This window comes from Sinocyclocheilus grahami, unplaced genomic scaffold (assembly GCF_001515645.1).
Source record: "Sinocyclocheilus grahami isolate Dianchi unplaced genomic scaffold, SAMN03320097.WGS_v1.1 scaffold634.1, whole genome shotgun sequence".
NCBI classification, from domain to species: Eukaryota; Metazoa; Chordata; class Actinopteri; order Cypriniformes; family Cyprinidae; genus Sinocyclocheilus; species Sinocyclocheilus grahami.
In genome coordinates, this window is record NW_015505813.1 from 92,397 (window position 1) to 112,020 (window position 19,624).

The 19,624-nt window shown below is 37.3% G+C and overlaps 1 protein-coding gene and 1 pseudogene across 1 annotated transcript; one reads left to right on the forward strand and one right to left on the reverse strand.

Annotated features, from left to right (window-relative positions):
• Positions 1-1,410: 1,410 nt before the first annotated feature.
• Positions 1,411-5,986, reverse strand: LOC107558171 (phospholipid scramblase 1-like; annotated as a pseudogene).
• Positions 5,987-18,144: 12,158 nt separating this feature from the next.
• Positions 18,145-19,624, forward strand: LOC107558182 (phospholipid scramblase 2-like). Its single transcript, XM_016241802.1, has 5 exons — positions 18,145-18,183; positions 18,268-18,473; positions 18,543-18,704; positions 19,247-19,402; positions 19,525-19,624. Exons 2-5 carry the CDS (start codon positions 18,396-18,398, stop codon positions 19,609-19,611), a joined length of 483 nt encoding a protein of 160 aa, XP_016097288.1. The 5' UTR covers positions 18,145-18,183; positions 18,268-18,395; the 3' UTR covers positions 19,612-19,624.

A 19,624-nucleotide genomic window follows, 5' to 3' on the forward strand; every position in this document is an offset into this window, starting at 1 on the left:
ATCACACACACACAAAATCAAGATATTCATAAAAAACTAAATAAAATAAAAAACTTTAGTGGTTTACCAGAGTCAAATGAAGTGGAGAACAGCAGTAGGCTACTTCCTCACATAAAGAACGACTGCGCAGTCTGGATCTGGATCTCTTTACAACTGGTACAACAAGAGTTTTATTACAAGTTTTACTCATTAACACATATTTATTTCTAACAGTTATCACACACACACAAAATCAAGATATTCATAAAAAACTAAATAAAATAAAAAACTTTAGTGGTTTACCAGAGTCAAATGAAGTGGAGAACAGCAGTAGGCTACTTCCTCACATAAAGAACGACTGTGCAGTCTGGATCTGGATCTCTTTACAACTGGTACAACAAGAGTTTTATTACCAGAAACCTTTTTTTTGTTTTTGAGAAACAGCCAGAAACACAGTAGTGCAAAACACAAAGTTGAAGTTATTCATTAATGACAAACATGTTGCTTTATGACAAAAAAAAAAGCCATAAATGCATCAAATTACATCCACAGAAATACAATAATAAACACAAACTTGCAATGTAACATCATAAATACTTTTGCACTCGAATCCAGTTTGTAGTACAAACACAGATCAGCACTTTCTCACAATTTCACATGTAGTATTTTTTGTGATACTTCTCTTGCAAAGCTAACTTGTGCCCTTGTATGTCCAAGAGGGCCAGGAGTCGGGTAGAAGCATGTGTGACTTAAAATAGCATACTGATAAAGTCAGACCTTCAGAAATGCACAGGATACACAATGACCATGACGTTATGAACTAGACTTGTAAATCTAAAAAGCAGGATGGCACAGTTGAAGTATCTAAATAAAAATGTATCTTACATTATTTAAATGTGCCATCCTGCTTTATAGATTCATGGTCATTGCATATCCTTAAATCAACATTTTATGGATTAGTTAAACATTGACATGTTTTAGAGGGCTGACATGTTATATTTACTGCAGAATGATGGTGACACACCTTTCTTTATTTGACTAAATAAAGGTGGAGTGACAAGAAGAAAAATGTCTGAAAAGGATCTAAAAGTTCGTACTTCTGTTATAACCAGGCCCGGTACTAGGCTCGCTGGACTGGGGGGGCAATCAGAAATTGTGTTAAAATATTAAAATCCTGGCAGGGACATTTCCCGTATGAACGGTGCATATGGCCAACCTAGCAGCGAGTGTTATCACTATGTCAGAGACATGCTAGCTTTCCCAAGGCAGACGAACTTAGAGTGGTTACAATCATCCGGGTTTAAATCACGCTCAGATTGATTTGATTTTGACTCAATATTTACACTGAAGCTCGCAGGCGGCTATGGTAAGGGGCGTGACATTTCCCGACCAGGCGCCAAGTGGAGCCAATCACAGCACACACTGGCCCAGCTAACCAATCACAGCACACACTAATATAACTGCTTTTATTTTCACATCCAAATCCATTGGAATTTGCCAAAGTTATTAAACGCTTCTGCCTTAAATCCTGTCCACTGTTTACTAATTCGACCAATCACTGATGACTCATCCAGTGACATCACCTGACATCACATAAGCATGCGACTGTTAGATTGATGCGCATCAGTTAAACACATAAAATGGTGTAGAAGTTAACTTATAAACCAGTGGAACTTCATACTGCAAGCACAAAATATGACATTCACAAAATTCACAGCAAGACAATTGATCTTTTTTTATCTAATAGTATATTTTTATACAATACAGACTACCATTTAAAGTTTGGGATCTCTTATCTCACCATGGCTGCATTTATTTGATAAAAAAATGTATTTAAATGGTATTAAATTCAACTGCTTTCTATTTTAATATATTTTAATTAGGGATGCACCGATATGAAAATTTTGGCCGATACCGATAACCGATTATTCTTTATTTTTGAAAGCCGATAACCGATATGTTGGCCGATAAATCTATATCCAAATTGTTATATACTTTTTGAGAGCCTGATTACAAAAAAGGTCTCATCATTAAAAGTCACATCCCAAACACTTCAACATAAGCAGCCTAGTTTGAACGGTGTACATTTTAAAAATATTTTTACTCTCCCATTACCAAATTTAGTCATAAAAAAGTCTTACAAATAAATAAAATAATGCATAAATAATGCAAACAAGTCACTGGACATCATTACACGTGTAAAGAATCAAAATGAATGCGCCATAGATCAATAAAACGGAATAGCCTCTGCACGGACAATAATTAAATGATTTTAATTACTAAACCATATTGTTGATGAAAATAATAAGAGAACAATACAAGTGGTTGTTGTTATTAATAATGTATCAATGATTTTGAAAAAGTAACAAATTAATACCACTGTTTTAAATAGCAGCCGTTGAGCTGCGCGTGCTGAAGCTGAAGAGCTGAATGAACATGGTAAACTGAAGCGTTTTGCTGGCAGCTTATTTAACTCAAGGAAATGCATCCTGAGATTAATATTAATACAACATAAACATAATATTACAACTTATATATGTACAAAATGATGCAGTTCTTGCGTGCTATAGTCAGAATGTGTGATCCTGTTGTGGATGCGCTCTTCCCATATCAACGCGCTGAAACACGGCAACTAAACCCAAAGAATGCACAACGTTTTATTATAATAATGTTCTCATTAGAATTTTATATACACGACATTCCCAATCATAGTTATTAATGTTGTGCACTGCTGTTTGAGTTTATCACCGGTAAACTGAAGCGCTCTTTTAACTTAACCAAACGCATTCTATATGAGATAAATCAGATATACATCAAATAAACACAATATTACAACGTACAATTGCACAAAAGGCTGCAAACGAACAGCGCGCATCTGAAGTGTCTCTGAAGGAAATAATGCATTATTTATCGGCTTTAAGATATCGGCCAAATTTTCTTATCAGGCCGATACCGATAACAGAAAAAATGAGCATTTATCGGCCGATACCGATATGGTGGCCGATATATCGTGCATCCCTAATTTTAATATTTAATTATTTAATTAGTCATATTTAATTATATTTTTTTTGTGAAAACTATGATATCGTTTTGATTATTTAATAAGTAGAAAGTTCAAATGAACAGTATTTATTTGAAATAGAATATACAAAATGTCTTTACTGTAATGTTTGATCAATTTAACGCATCCTTGCTGAATAAAAGATTTATATTATATTATATTATATTATATTATATTATATTATATTATATTATATTATATTATATTATGACAGTATAATTTATGGTATAATTTATGCACCATACCTCAAAAATTACATCAGAACAACATTTGCAGTCGCAGAACGGCCCCACAGTCTTCAGAACAGGTTCTTTTCTCTCATTCTGGATGGTGAACTTTGGTAAGAAAGGATGCCAGTTTTGCATTACATAACAAATAGGGTTGCGCGGGGGGGGGGGCTCTGAACCTCCAGCTGAAATATATGAGGCAGTACTGACATACTAAGACAGCAACATAGGTATTTTGAAATATTTATAATCACTTGTCAATTTTTATTTGATAGAAATATAGAAAATATAGAAAATAACGGATAGAAAATATCAGAATGCAAAGCAGGATGCAAAACATTGGGCTAATATGCATGGTGAAGTGGACATGTTCTATGGTAATACTGTACCTCTTGCAGACAGCAAGGAAAGCAACAACTACCACAGTTAAGGGGACGGGATAAAGTCATCACGTCCTGTCCCAAGTTATCCTGGATATGAAGCAGGAAGGAGCGCACTGGTCCACAGGCCATACGAGTACAAAAATCGCTCTCCTCAGCAGCAAAAAACACCTGCTGCCCTAAACTGTTTTTCACCACATATTGATTATTGGCCTCCCATCCCCATGATAACTGTAAGAGAAAGAGAGCATTTGTAATCACACGGGAGGGGGTTAGAAAAATGTTTCTAGTGTAATCAATGGCCATACATTACCTTCCATTAATTCCACTTTCTGATTAACTAGAAGCTGATCAACCTGTGAGAAGCAGCATTGTAGAACTGACATGAAAATAGGCATTGAATGTATTATTTGTCCATCTTTACGTATAAGATGTCCTTTAACCACAAGCCCCAAACGATATTCACCCATGCAGAGGAGCAGAGCCAAAGCACCACCAACACAATGTTCTTCAACAAGACAAATACGGTTTTATTTTTATTTATTTTTCTAGAGGACCCAAATGGGCGTCAATTATCTCATCACTTGGCAATAAAATTCCTATTCTTTTCTACATTTTTTTAAACATGTATTAAAAAAAATTGTTAGGAACTGGAATTAAATTGGAACCATTAAAGGGGTCATATGATGCGATTTAAATTATTCCTTTCTCTTTGGAGTGTTACAAGCTCTTGGAATTCCAACTTTGCAAGGACAGTCTGGCGCTTCTGACTCACAGCCTGTAAGTAAGTTTTCATATTTAAAGAATATGACAATTCAAACGCGAGTTTTGAGCAGTGTAGAGTAACATTAGCGCTTGTTGTTTGTCGTTTCTCCGATCACAAATGCAGACATGGTTTTATGTTTACACAGCACGATATGCAACGCGTAAAAAGACAGTATAAGTCATTATAATCAGTAATTATGTCCCCACTGGATGTAACAAATGCCTCGTTTATAATGGGTTTTGCTGGTTTTGTCTCATCGCGCTGGGACACGGCATCACAGTGTGTTAAGGGGCGTAACATTTCTGTCACTGTAACTGTTTAATTGTTGAGAGTACTGTTATTCGCCTGGGTCAAGTATTGGTTTTATGTTTACACAGCACGATATGCAACGCGTAAAAAGACAGTATAAGTCATTATAATCAGTAATTATGTCCCCACTGGATGTAACAAATGCCTCGTTTATAATGGGTTTTGCTGGTTTTGTCTCATCGCGCTGGGACACGGCATCACAGTGTGTTAAGGGGCGTAACATTTCTGTCACTGTAACTGTTTAATTGTTGAGAGTACTGTTATTCACCTGGGTCAAGTATTCCAGGCCCGGTGGACAGCCCAGCGGTCTGTCTGGGACTGGCATGACCATCGGGACCTGAGGTGGCATATAACCTGCAGCAGAGAAGAACATGCTTACAGTATGTTAACTCTATACACATTATTCATGTTTATGTCTTTACCTGCTGCTGGTGTAGGATAAACTTCATTTCTGCCTGGATGAGGGCCAGTGGTATATACTATGGGAGAAAGAGAAAATATGACAAACTATCAGATATCTGTACCCGTACAGATCATATGTTCAGATACATGATACATGAAGTGAAGAGAATGAAAACATTGTTGATGTTGATCTAGAAAAAGCAACCCATATGTCACTGCACTGAAATTATATTTTTTACTTTTAAGGGTCTTCGAAGATTTGTTAATGTGTTTTATAAGGTTGTCAAATATATGGAATTCAACTCTCACCGGGTGCCACGGGCACATTGGCTGAAGGTACATTTGCTCCTCATGCCTGGCCTACAAGAAGAATGCAGTTAAAAATAGATTAGATCATTAAGTTATCAAACCAGAAAAGTGCTTTTTCATCATGGTAACAATCCACATCATTGTCTGCCTTTTCTTAGGCCTGAACCTGTTTCCTGGTAATCTCCAGATCATTAACCATAACTATGCCAACAAAAGTGCAGGCCAGCTAACTGCAACATACCAAAACAACCCTTCATTGGACACAAACAGAAAACAAGATGATATTTGATTTGCCCACTAGAGTGCAGCAGAAACACTATCATAGAGCAGGATGGTGTATCACAGCTAAAGCAGAAAATTAGTTATTCAAATTCAAATGGAAAAATACAGCTACATCATGAACTACATTATCCTTTACAGGATGGAATGGATGAATACATTATCCTTTACATTTGTTATGCAATGTGTCACACTTTTTGTGTTTTCAGATGGAATACAATTATGAGTAATCACTTACCTTGCACAAACATGATAGGGGAGTAATGTTCCTCTATACTGAAACACAATAGTAAGGGGGAAAAAATAGAATTTCATTGTTAGTCTGCATCAGTAACACTACGACTGCAAAAAACAGTATGTGACAAAAGAACTCATAAAAGAGTACACAATAAGTACCATACTACGTCCAGCGAGATTCTAAAGTGCGCATAAGATGGACACTTTACTATCCAATGAGGCCACAGTAGAGGATTTGTGAATGAAGTGACACAACTGACACTGGTAAGTCACGTGATAATGACAACATGGCATTGTTAGGGGTTATGAAATAATTACTTATTCAATATAAGTACCTGCTCAAGAGAGGATGTGATTTTGGACACAGCTATGTGTTTGAGCTGCCAGCAGTGCCGGTCCTTCAAGTTGGCTAGGGCCCCCAGAACCACCAGGGGGTCCCCTTGCTCTCAAAGATGATTTAATGACTAGGGCAGTGCAATTAATAGAAATTTTGTTTTGTTTTTATGCCTGTCATATTTGAGGATGCTGATAGACAAAATTTTATCAGCCCTGTTGAGTCACAGCTAAAGTCAGGACTAGTCTGTGTCTCGCTTGTAAAGTTTTGATGGATGACGATTGTAATCAAAAGGTAAAGATGATTACAGTGACATACAGGAGTCGTACATTAGGCACACATGAGTCTGTGCGCAGGGCCGTTTCTAGGCATAGGCGAGCTAGGTGGTCGCCTAGGGCGCCACCAGTTGAAGGCGCGCCAATGTGGGCACGTACTGGCACCTTTAGCAGGGTTGTGATAAAGAGTGGCATGGTCACCCTGAAATATGACTGCATTATTGGGATAGAGTACTGTCAATCTGACGATGCCTGTATGCCACTAGATCAGAGTGCTGTCAATTGCTGCCTGATTGTTGCATGCAAAGTTTGCATTTGGAGCGCTCAACTCTGTTAGTGCTTTGGCAAGGTAACACTTTTTTTTGCCATGCAATAAAGCTAAGTTCAAAGGCCAATTTAAAATATTGGTACAGTAAATAAAGTGCACAAAATCAGTATTTTGTTTAGGCAGTATTTGTGGCACTTTTGTGGCACATTTGTCCAAATATTTGTGTCAGATTTGTCCAAAAGGTGTGCGTTTTTTGCGCTAATGCATTATTAAAGGATCAGCGTGTCATGTAATATTAGGGTGACCATACGTGCCATTTTCCCAGGACGCGCCCTGGCCAGGATTTCTATATTGCCTAAAATATATAGATTTTGTTAATGGGAGCAGCGTCATAGAGGGCAGAGCGTCACGTTATTTAAAGGGGACGTTAACGCGTTAACGTGTAGCAAATGATTAAGTAGCTGCATTGGTTACGTTTATGCCACTGATAAAGCTTTTATATGTAGTTTGAGGTAACAAAGGGGTTTTATAGGTTTGACTGAAATAATAATGCAATAACTGACACTTTAAATCAATGTTTCAAGAAACAACAACAAAAAATTTTAACAAAAAACAGATAAAGACAAAAAAGTAGCCATTAATAATATATAAACATTATGTAGTAGTATAGTATATAGTATCCAAATCAAAATGTAATCAAATTAATTTATGTGTGATTTATGTGTAAATTATGTGCAATGTCTTAGCCACTAGGGATTGTTACATAGGGCTGTACAGGCATCTAGTGGCAACACAATGATATTACAGATACTAAATTGTGCAAAATGTTTATCTTAACAGTCAATTTACAAATAATGCATTCAGATTAGTGGAACTCAATGCACTGAATCTCCACAAATTAGTGTCGTTACTATGACAACTAATTTGAATGTGACAAGCAACTGGTGTCTGGAAAGAATTATATATATATATATATATATATATATACTTTGGGGGGACAACATGGCATTGTTAGGGGTTATGAAATAATTACTTATTCAATATAAGTACCTGCTCAAGAGAGGATGTGATTTTGGACACAGCTATGTGTTTGAGCTGCCAGCAGTGCCGGTCCTTCAAGTTGGTTAGGGCCCCCAGAACCACCAGGGGGTCCCCTTGCTCTCAAATATGATTTAATGACTAGGGCAGTGCAATTAATAGAAATTTTACAGTCAATTTACAAATAATGCATTCAGATTTATGGAACTCAATGCACTGAATCTCCACAAATTAGTGTCGTTACTATGACAACTAATTTGAATGTGACAAGCAACTGGTGTCTGGAAAGAATTATATATATATATATATATATACAGTGGGTACGGAAAGTATTCAGACCCCCTTCAATTTTTCACTCTTTGTTGTATTGCAGCTAAAAAGCTAAAAGTACATTTTTTTTCCTCATTAATGTACACACAGCACCCCATATTGACAGAAAAACACAGAATTGTTGACATTTTTGCAGATTTATTAAAAAAGAAAAAAAATTTAAGGGGGTCTGAATACTTTCCGTACCCACTGTATATATATATACTTTGGGATAATGACAACATGGCATTGTTAATAGGGGCAATAGGGATTTCGCCTAGGGTGTCAAATTGGCTAGAAACGGGCCTGTCTGTGCGCATCAAACTGTGCACTTGGCACACTGAACGCTAACATTGTGTTTATGCAAATGGAAATCAGACATTCAAAGCAGAGACACAAATGCTCGCTCTGACAGACACTCTAAAAATGCTGAGTTAAATATAACCCAGCGGTTGGGTTATTACCCAGAAGGTTGGGTTAAACATTTAACCCAAGAGCTGGGTCAAAACAACCCAACCTCTGGGTCAAAACAACCCAATATTATTGTTTCTCCTCTATGCCCCGCCTTTCTGAAACACGTCGATTTTTACAAAGTTCATCGGTCTGAAAAGCAAGGTGTGCTGTGATTGGCCAGCTATCCAACTACAATGCCAGCTAGCATTGTGATTGGTCGACTACCTCAAGCGTGTGATGGAAATGTTATGCCCCTTACCATACTGTGATGCCGTGTCCCACGACGAGACAAAAACATTAAAACCCATTATAAACAAGGTATTTGTTGCATCCAGTGGGGACATAATTATGGAATATAATGACTTATGCAGTTTTTTTTCCGTGTTGCATCACGCCGCGTAAACATAAAACCATGTCTGCATTTCTGATCGGACAAATGACAAACAACAAGCGCTACTCTACACTGCTTCAAAATCCTTTAAATATGAAAACGTACTTACAGTCTGTGAGTCAGAACAGCCGGCATTGTAGTCTACTCTCCCAGGATCAGGAAACAGTCCTGCATAAAATGCGCTGCACACATCTGAATATTTGGGTTGAACTGTTCTGGAACAGTGTTGTAAATACAACTTAACCACTGATTTCTAGTCGTGTCCTCTTTTGGAAGGCCAAACAAAGTAGTTTCTCTTTCACAATGAAACACACAGCATCTTCACGACATGGCGGCAGCAACAATACTACAGCGAGAATAAAAGTTACGCCTTCTTTCTTTGCGTGAACATTTGGGCGGCGTTATGCAAATCTTCCCACATCGTGACATAGACATGTGGGGGCGTGTTAGAATGAGCCGCTTTAGGTAGGCGTGGTTGACTCTTAACTTTTATAAAGAATATTTCTTTGATTTGACACTTTAGTCTTTGCAACTTTACAGATCTTCTTTATGCACAAAGAGAAAGGAAAAATTTAAATCGCATCATATGACCCCTTTAACACATTGTTAAAATATGTTTTTTTTTTTATTTGTTCTAAATTGTTTATTATTTCTAAATCTGTTTAGAAATTCTTAATGGATCCATATATTATCTAGAGCTCTGGAAAAAAATTCAGAGACCACTCCAAATTTTTCTTAAATCAGCATTTCTACATGTATGGCAGCCATTCCTTTCCAGTGTCTGTTGAATTCCAAAAAAGACACACCTCGTTCTGCTGAAAGAGATAGTTCACCCAAAAATGCAAATGCTGTCATTAATTACTCACCCTCATGTCGTTTCAAACCCGTAAGACCTTTGTTCATCTTTGGAACACAAATTAAGATAGTTTTGATGGAATCTGAGAGCTGTCTGACCCTGCATAGACAGCAATACAACTAAAATGTTCTCAAGTCCAGAGACGTAGCAAAGGAGATCGGTAAAATAATCTATGTTGCATCAGGGGTTCGACCGTAATTTTTTTTAATACTAACTATTGACCATGCCAAAAGAGAAAAAGAAAAATCAAGAAGGGTTCAGTTTTGGAATTACTGGCAGAGAGATACAGTGAGCGTCAGGTTGCTTCCATTCTTAAAATGTCAAAGACAGCGGTTCATAAGAACAAGTTCAAGCTGTAGACATTGGGGTCAACAAAGCTACAGACCAGCAGAGGGCGAAAACAACTCTTTATTGACCGGGATGACGTCAACTTATTTGAATGTCACTCAACAACCGCGTAGGATGACATCAAGTGACCTACAAAAAGAATGTCAAATTGCAGCTGGGGTGAAGTGCACAACGAGGACGGTTTGAAACCGGCTCCTAGGGGCAGAGCAAAGCTAGAAAAATCCCTTAATCAATGAGAAGCAAAGAAGAGCAAGGCTGAGGTTTGCAAAACACTATGAAGATTGAACCGTAGAGGACTGGAGTAAGGTCATCATCTCTGATGAGTTCAATTTTCAGATTTGCCCAACACCTGGTCATATAATGTTTAGACAGAGACCTGGAGAGTCTTACAAACCACAGTGTCTCACACCCACTGTGAAATTTGGTGAAGGATTGGTGATGATCTGGGGGGTGCTTCAGCAAGGCTGGAATCAGGCACATTCCTCTTTGTTAACACAATAATAATGATTTAACTTAGGTAGAGTTCAGAAATTAATATTTGTCAGAATAACCACAATTTTCAATCACAGCTTTCATGCATCTTGGCTCAGCTTTGTTTGATGACTTGTGACCATCCATCTTCCTCTTGATCATACTCCAGAGGTTTTCAGTAGGGGTTCAGGTCTGGAGATTGGGCTGGCTATGATAGAGTCTTGATCTGGTGGTCCTCCATCCACACTGTGATTGACCCAACTGTGTGGCATGGAGCATTGTCCTACTGGAAAAAACAATCATCAGAGTTGGACACATTGTCAGAGCAGAAGGAAGCAAGCTTTCTTCCAGGACAGCCTTGTACATGGCTTGATTCATGTGTCCTTAAAAAATAAACATGAACCTGCATTATTTGAGGTCTGGAAACACTGCACCATTTATTATTATTATTATATGTTTGTCTTTCTGATCAGTTGTCATTTCTCTGCAAATAAATGCTCTAAATGGCAATATGTTTATTTGTTACTTATTAATCATTCTTTGAGATTTTAACAAAGCAAATCTTTCCCGTGGACTGCCAAAATACAGACAGCACATTACATGTCCCACCAGAGACAGTAATATATTGGATAACTGTTACATCACAATAAAGGTCCCATGGGCAGCTTTGGGGATCTCTGATCACTGTTTGGTTCATCTTATACCGGCCTACAGGCAGAAGCTGAAATCAGCTAAACCTGTAATAAGGACTGTAAAGAGATAGACTAATGAAGCAGAGCGGGATTTACAAGCCTGTTTCGACTGCACTGATTGGAGTGTTTTTGAAGCTACAGCCACCGATCTGGACGAGCTCACAGAGACTGTAACTTCATATATCAGTCACCAGGTCATTCTTATCATTCAATAATAATAAACCATGGTTTACTGGGAAACTCAAACAGCTTCGTCATGCCAAAGAAGATGCTTACAGAAGTGGGGATACAATTTTGTATAACCAGGCCAGAAACAGACTGACAAAGATCAGAGTGGCTAAAAAAACCTACTCTGAAAAGCTGAAAAAACTGTTTTCAGTCAACAACCCGGCACCCACCCCCCCCCTGCAAACCAACTTCCTGCATCCCCTACCATTAGGGTGACCATGCAGGCTTTTTTTATGGGACGCAACCTTGCCAGGATTTCCATATTGCCTAAAATATGTACAGGTTTTGGCTGTTTGCACTGTGCATATCGATCGTTGTATGACATTTACGAGAGCTATAGAGAGCAGTGTAGTCGGCTCCTTATGATTTCGAATCGCTCTCGCAGTACTTTGCTGTCATTTAATGATGGGTGCGCAGCGACGCTTCAAGTCGAACAAACGAACTAACACGTGCGTGTATTTGCATCACTTTGATCATACTCTGTAGATCTCACCTTCTCACACGCCAAGATTGGTCCATTATATACAATACATGCATGTTATTGGTCAAACTACTTTGGATGTTTTAGGCAATATAAAAATCCTGGCCAGGACGTGTCCCGTATGAACGGCACATATGGCCACCCTACCCACCATTCAACCTGTGCTTAAGGTGTTTCACCTGCCTGTCTAAGAGTCTGCGCTGACCAACTGACCCCCATCTTCACACATATCTTCAACAGATCACTGGAGCTGTGTGAAGTTCCCTGTTGCTTCAAACGCTCCACCATCATTCCGGTCCCCAAAAAAACCCAAATCACTGGACTTAATGATTACAGACCTGTCGCTCTCACGTCTGTGGTCATGAAGTAATTTGAGAGACTGGTCTTGGCCTACCTGAAGGACATCACTGGACCCTTGCTGGATCCTCTTCAGTTTGTGTACAGAGCAAACAGGTCTGTGCTCCTGATGATTTCGAATCGCTCTCGCAGTACTTTGGTGTCATTTAATGATGGGTGCGCAGCGACGCTTCAAGTCGAACAAACGAACTAACACGTGCGTGCATCACTTTGATCATACTCTGTAGATCTCACCTTCTCACACGCCAAGATTGGTCCATTATATACAATACATGCATGTTATTGGTCAAACTACTTTGGATGTTTTAGGCAATATAAAAATCCTGGCCAGGACGTGTCCCGTATGAACGGCACATATGGCCACCCTACCCACCATTCAACCTGTGCTTAAGGTGTTTCACCTGCCTGTCTAAGAGTCTGCGCTGACCAACTGACCCCCATCTTCACACATATCTTCAACAGATCACTGGAGCTGTGTGAAGTTCCCTGTTGCTTCAAACGCTCCACCATCATTCCGGTCCCCAAAAAAACCCAAATCACTGGACTTAATGATTACAGACCTGTCGCTCTCACGTCTGTGGTCATGAAGTAATTTGAGAGACTGGTCTTGGCCTACCTGAAGGACATCACTGGACCCTTGCTGGATCCTCTTCAGTTTGTGTACAGAGCAAACAGGTCTGTGGATGATGCAGTCAACATGGGACTGCATTACATCCTGCAACACATCGACAGACCTGGGAATTATGCAGGGATCTTGGAGGGACCACAATGCAGAAGAGTTTGAAAAGTCCTTGTTTGTGTTGGTGAGGAGAAGTAGTTCATCTGTTCTGTTAGGAAGGGATCGGAGATATGCTAGATAGATACTAGGAAGACCTGTTCAGAAGTCGCGTTTGCGGAGCTTAACTTCCTTTTACCTTAACATCTCCCTTCCCTCATTTCCGTCTAAGCACACATTTGAACAGGACTGCTGCCCTTCCAACTAGAACATCCAACAAAGCGTCTGAATAATCAAAAAAACTGAAACATTTTGTCTGGTGTGTGTTGCCTTATGTCCAGTAGTTTGTCTCTGGTAAACTGATAGTGAAAGATTGACTAAACACAGATAAAACAAAAACAGCAAAAGAAAGGGAGAGCTCCACACCATGGCTGCTTTACGCGTTGCCATCTTGCACAAGAAGAAAATTAGGTGTGTCAACGGCAGCGGAGTTACAAATCAGGTGGGCTGGACTGTTTATTCAACTTTGTATATGTTTTTTCCAGTGCGTAAATGATTACGGGTAAGTTTTCATATATATTTTGCCTTAATATTAATGTCAATATATGCCCGTAAAATTAACGCATTTTTAAACTGCGTCACAAAGCGAAACTGGAAGTGAAATGCTTTCATATCGGATTTTGAGCTTGAAAATAAGTGTATTTCTATTGAAATACAAAATATTAATTTCACTTACCGTATTGACCCGAATATAAGACGATGTTTTTTTCTTGGAAATACATCTGAAAAAACGCGGTCTTATATTCAGGGTCTAGACTTTGACATGTCAATAATACACCCACAACAATAGGTTGCGTCAAATACACATACAACGAGTGTGCCATGAAATACGTAATGTAATGCGTGTTGTAAAGATCGCGAGTAAAAACAAAAGAAGCAGAAAACCTTACAGCTGCATATTGATTAAAACTGTCGAATTTGATGACATTGCATGTTTCGCGCTTGTAATATTGAGCATACACAATGATGGCACAATCTACTTGTCATTGTTTACTCAAATATTTATTAATATAATCAGCAATGTATGTTATTTCATATATCACTTAATAACTGAATGTGTGTCCTTTTACTGATATATTTATTTTCCTTGTTTCTCCTCTGTTTATTATAGACCACATGTGTGAAGTGACATATACAAACCTACTTTGATTAAAAGGTTAAACTGGGATTCCCTCTCGTGTTTATCTTACCAGAAACACACATCTCCATCTTTGATGCACTACACCTGAACCCACTGAGCGTCCCATACGCTCATATAGCAACCTAGTGAGCAAAACAAATATCACACTTGTTTTCTATTTCTATCAAATAAAGGGTTATTTTTGTTTGGTTGCATAGTTTTGGTTAATTATCTGGAGATTAACAGGAGACAGGTTCAGTCCCAATGGATTTTTTTAAATCAAATCTAAGGTTACTAAATTTATACATAACAAATGCCATACATTTATGATATTAAAAGAATATCAATAGATGTGAGATTCCCCCCCACACACCCCCGGCCCACCTGAAATATCACACATCCTTCCTCTCATATCAAGAGCCAGGGCTGCCAGCGCAGTCTGAATTTGCACTCCACATAGATAAACAGCATTACCGGTGAGACTGATCCAAGCAAGAATATTTTGGACTCAGAGAGGCTAAACACACACATACACACACTTTCACGCTATTGAACTGTATGGGACTGACTGATTTTGGGCATGCTGTTTTGTTTGTATCATATGTAATAATACACCTTGGCTTAAATACAGTTTGTGTTGTCTGTAAATGTTCCTTTTTTATTTCGCTCATTCATTCAAGAAGATCAGGCTTCCTTTTTACTAGTGTAACTTTCACACTTTGCGGGGAACTGTTACAAACATACAGTACTACAGACACAAAACAATAACAGATCTCGGATCAACATGTTTCAACGATGACTATTAGTCATCAGAAATATATTAGAAATCATTAGAAATATAAACTGAACGAGCAAGCAGTAGTCACTGCTGGAGCAAATAAACAAATCATGATGACCACAGCTTGTGTGCCCCAGATCAAGCATAAACTTCTCTGGATAGTGTGTACTTGACAGTCACAGCTGCCAGACCTATTTCACCTTTTTATATGACATATAATACAACTTTAATACCATTTAAAATGTAATTTTCTTCTTATTTGCTCATTATTTTATTTAGTGCCTTGCCTTATAATGTTTTGGTTTGAAGCTTAATATAACTTTTTTTGGTGTGAAAAACAACAACTATAAAATCTGTTAAAATATGTATTTACTTTTTGAAAAGAAAAGAAAAAAAAGCAGAAGCTAATCACCTGATTTCAGAAGCACTGTTGAAGTGTTATGAAGCGTCAAGATCTATTTATGGGTCAAAAAAAAAAATGTAAAACTTGACTGTGGTTCAGAACCCTGCCTAACCACAAACATGGAGAGAGAAAAAATCCTCAAAATTGTGTGTTGTGAGAATTTACTTTATTTATCAGCGCCACTGCCTAACAGACGAATCTCACTGGTATGTATAATATATCTCTCAATATAAAGTGTACATTTTTATCATTAGATTTACAATGATCTACAGCAGGGGTTCTCAACTCTGGCCCTCGAGGTCCACTTTCCTGCAAAGTTTAGCTCCAACCCTAATCAAACACACCTGAACAAGCTCATCAAGTTCTTCAGGATTACTAGAAAGTTACTGGCAGGTAAGTTTGATCAAAGTTGGAGCTAAACTCTGCAGGAGAGTGGACCTCGAGGGCCAGAGTTGAGAACCCCTGATCTATTATAAATAAATAGAAGAGAATGTAACATTGTATGTTTTCTTTTTTCATTGTTTCTTTTCTTTTCTGTTTGCAGATCAAATATGGAATTGTCAGGTGAGTTTAAGTGTGGGGATGTCTGTCTATCCTGTCTTGTTTGACTTCAACAGGCACTTTGTAAAGGCAAGATATGACACCTTGTGAAAAACAAGTAACAGAACTGTCAGGTCCTGCGGATTTGCCTTATTCAACATTAGAAAGATCAGACCCTTTCTTTTGGAACATGCTACATAACTCCTAGTTCAAGCTCTTGTTCTGTCCAGGCTGGACTATTGCAACACTCTCTTGGCAGGTCTTCCAGCCAGTTCTATCAAACCTCTGGAACTAATCCAGAATGCAGCAGTAAGATTAGACTTTAACGAGTCTTTAATAACCTCTGTTCATCAATTTGCACTGGCTACCAATAGCTGCTTGCATAAAATTCAAGGCATTGATTTTTGCCTGAAACAACCACTGGCTCTGCACGCCTTTACCTATATTCACTACTTCAGACTTATGTACCGTCCAGAATCTTGCGTTCTGCAAGTGAACGGCACATTATAGTGCCATCCAAAAGAGGCACAAAATCACTTTCATGGACTTTTACCTTAACTGTTCCCTCCTGGTGGAATGACCTGCCCAACTCCATCTTCAAGAAACGGCTAAAGACACATTTCTTCCACCTTCATTTGAGCCCCTAAAACTAACACTCTCTATTCTGATTCTATTCTATGTTTTGTTTTATTTATATAAAAAAAACTTGACCCTCTTACACAAGCGTTCTCTATTATTTTCCCTTGTTTTCTTTTGAATTATTATACAATAATAATAATAATAATAACCTGACCCTCTAACACTAGCTCTCTATATTCTAACTCTATTCTATCTACGTTTTATTCTTTTTATTTATTATTCACATATTTTTGTTCTTTTGTTGGTTTGATTGTGTATATTGTCCTCATTGGTAAGAAATAATGTAATGTAATGTAATGAATGTGCTGATAAGCTTTCTAGTTAACTAAAATATATATTTAATGTAATTTAATTGAAACTTATATGCCATGTATATAATAAATACAGTATATTTGTAGTTACACATTTTTATTGTTGCAATATAATAAATATATTTGTAATCTTTTTCAAATATATATATATATATGAAGAGTTTATTTGCAAAAACAGATACATTTTCAAAAATCATGTTTTTTATTATGTTATCATGTTTTTATTGTGTATTATCGTGTTAGCTGTTATTTTAAGCTATTTTTTTTACCTAATCAAAGTACCCAAACTGCAATTTGATGCACAATGAAAAAGCATGATTCCTGAGAATTGTTAAAAACTGAGTTATCTGTTTTTGCAAATGAACTCTTCACATATACAGTATATATATATTTCCATTGTTTCTGGCATTAAAATATACATTATAGAAATTAAAAGTGTGAACATGAAAGTTGTGATCCGCAGATATGTTCATAAACCTAAAATCATGTTTTTTATTATGTTATCATGTTTTTATTGTGTATTATCGTGTTAGCTGTTATTTTAAGCTATTTTTTTACCTAATCAAAGTAACCCAACTGCAATTTGATGCACAATGAAAAAGCATGATTCCTGAGAATTGTTAAAAACTGAGTTATCTGTTTTTGCAAATGAACTCTTCACATATACAGTATATATATATTTCCATTGTTTCTGGCATTAAAATATACATTATAGAAATTAAAAGTGTGAACATGAAAGTTGTGATCCGCAGATATGTTCATAAACCTAACTGAATGTTGTATAGGAATGGTGAAATCCATTTTCATTCATAAAACATTATGATAGATTATAGATTTCAGCATAAAATAATTTAACAAAGCTGTTTGATACATACACAGACATGTCTGGTTATGCTCCACTAGAGGACACTGCAATGATTCCTTCACCTTACCACTGTCCTTCTCATCTGGAGACCTTGACCGGGGTCAGACAAGACTGTTTCAGTCTTCTATTAATAATAATAATAATAATAATGTTTATCATTATGTGTATGTTACTCTGACTGATAAAATGCATTTATTTCACAGCAGTTTTCACTGCAAAGAGCCTGTAATTTTAATCTTTAATTTAGATGGATCAATTTTTTGTCTACAAAGAAGAAACTAAGGAAGAATATCTTGCAGAAGGTTTGTTCATTAGCATTTCATTCGTGAAATACAGCAAAATCAAATGAACAACATCCTTATCTCCTACCTTTTCATTTCTGAAAGTTTGCTGTGGAATAAAACCTGTCAACAAATATTTTGTGAAGGATGGCACGGGGAACAAGGTCTTCAGTATTCTTGAGGACAGCGACTGTTGTGACAGGTCTTTCTGTGCTAGTGGACGTTCTTTCATAATGAATGTTACAGACAACTCAAATCAAGAGGTCATCAGACTGGTGCACCCGTCTGCTTGCTGCTACGGCAGCCATGAGGTATTAAAGTGATTCTTGTCTCGTTTAACTGTTAAGTATGTTATATTATATGTTGTATTTATATTCTAGCTGGAGGTTCAGTCTCCACCAGGCACTACAATTGGATATGTTCGAAAAAACTGGCATTGTTGCCTATCGAAATTTACTGTTGAAAATGAACGAGGTGAACCAGCATTTAAGATTGAGAGACCGTTTGTAGGTTGTACCTGCTGCACGGATCAAAACTTTGAGGTAAAGCACATACACTCAGACAGAAGTTTCAATTTTTCATTCACTATTAGCCTATTGATTTTGAATTGACAAAATGTATTTTCTGTCATCTAGGCTTAAACTTAACCTTTACATAAACCGTTTTTTTAGACTATAATTAAAATGATATTTAGTATGCTTATTAAGCCATTTACCTCATTGCCTGACACACATTGGTTGTAGGGGATTTCAGGCTGTGCTATATTACTGAGGTAATTTGATCCCCACAGTGAAGGCAAAAAAACGGACCCAAAAACATAAATTTCTTTGGTTTTAAAGAGCTAACAAGGTCTTGTTGCTGATTTAAACAGAAGCAGAATGAAGCTGAAGTTTCCAATCCAGTGCTGGTTTTTTTAAAATGTTTCTTAGATCACTAAAAGTAGGCCCTATTTTATATTATTATAGTGAAAATAGAATATTAAAGTGAAAAAGGGAACATACTGTAGATGAGGACTAGCTACTAACCAACATTACTGGAATGGTTTATGTGTTAATGTGTGCTGTTATTATCTGTGTGATCACAGCTGCTGTCTTTGAATGAGGAAGTGACAGAAAGATCATTTGGCAAAATCATCAAACCTTTCTCATGCTGTGGATCAAATGCAGATTTTGTGTTGAGGTTTCCAAGCAACCTGGATGTCAAAATGAAAGCTACTCTACTGGGGGCCTGCATACTTATTGTAAATATTGTTAAAAATACCTTTTAAAACATTTTTTTTCAGAGTTGTAATGTAATGTATGACTTCGTAATTTATAATTCTAACTTGTTTATTTATTATTATTAATTATAATTCATTTTCAGGACTCCGTGAATTATCACACGTCACATGGTGAACCGCTCTTGTGTACCTCCATATCATTGGCATTCGGCTATTGGAAAATGTCCTAGGTGGGGCTGTGCC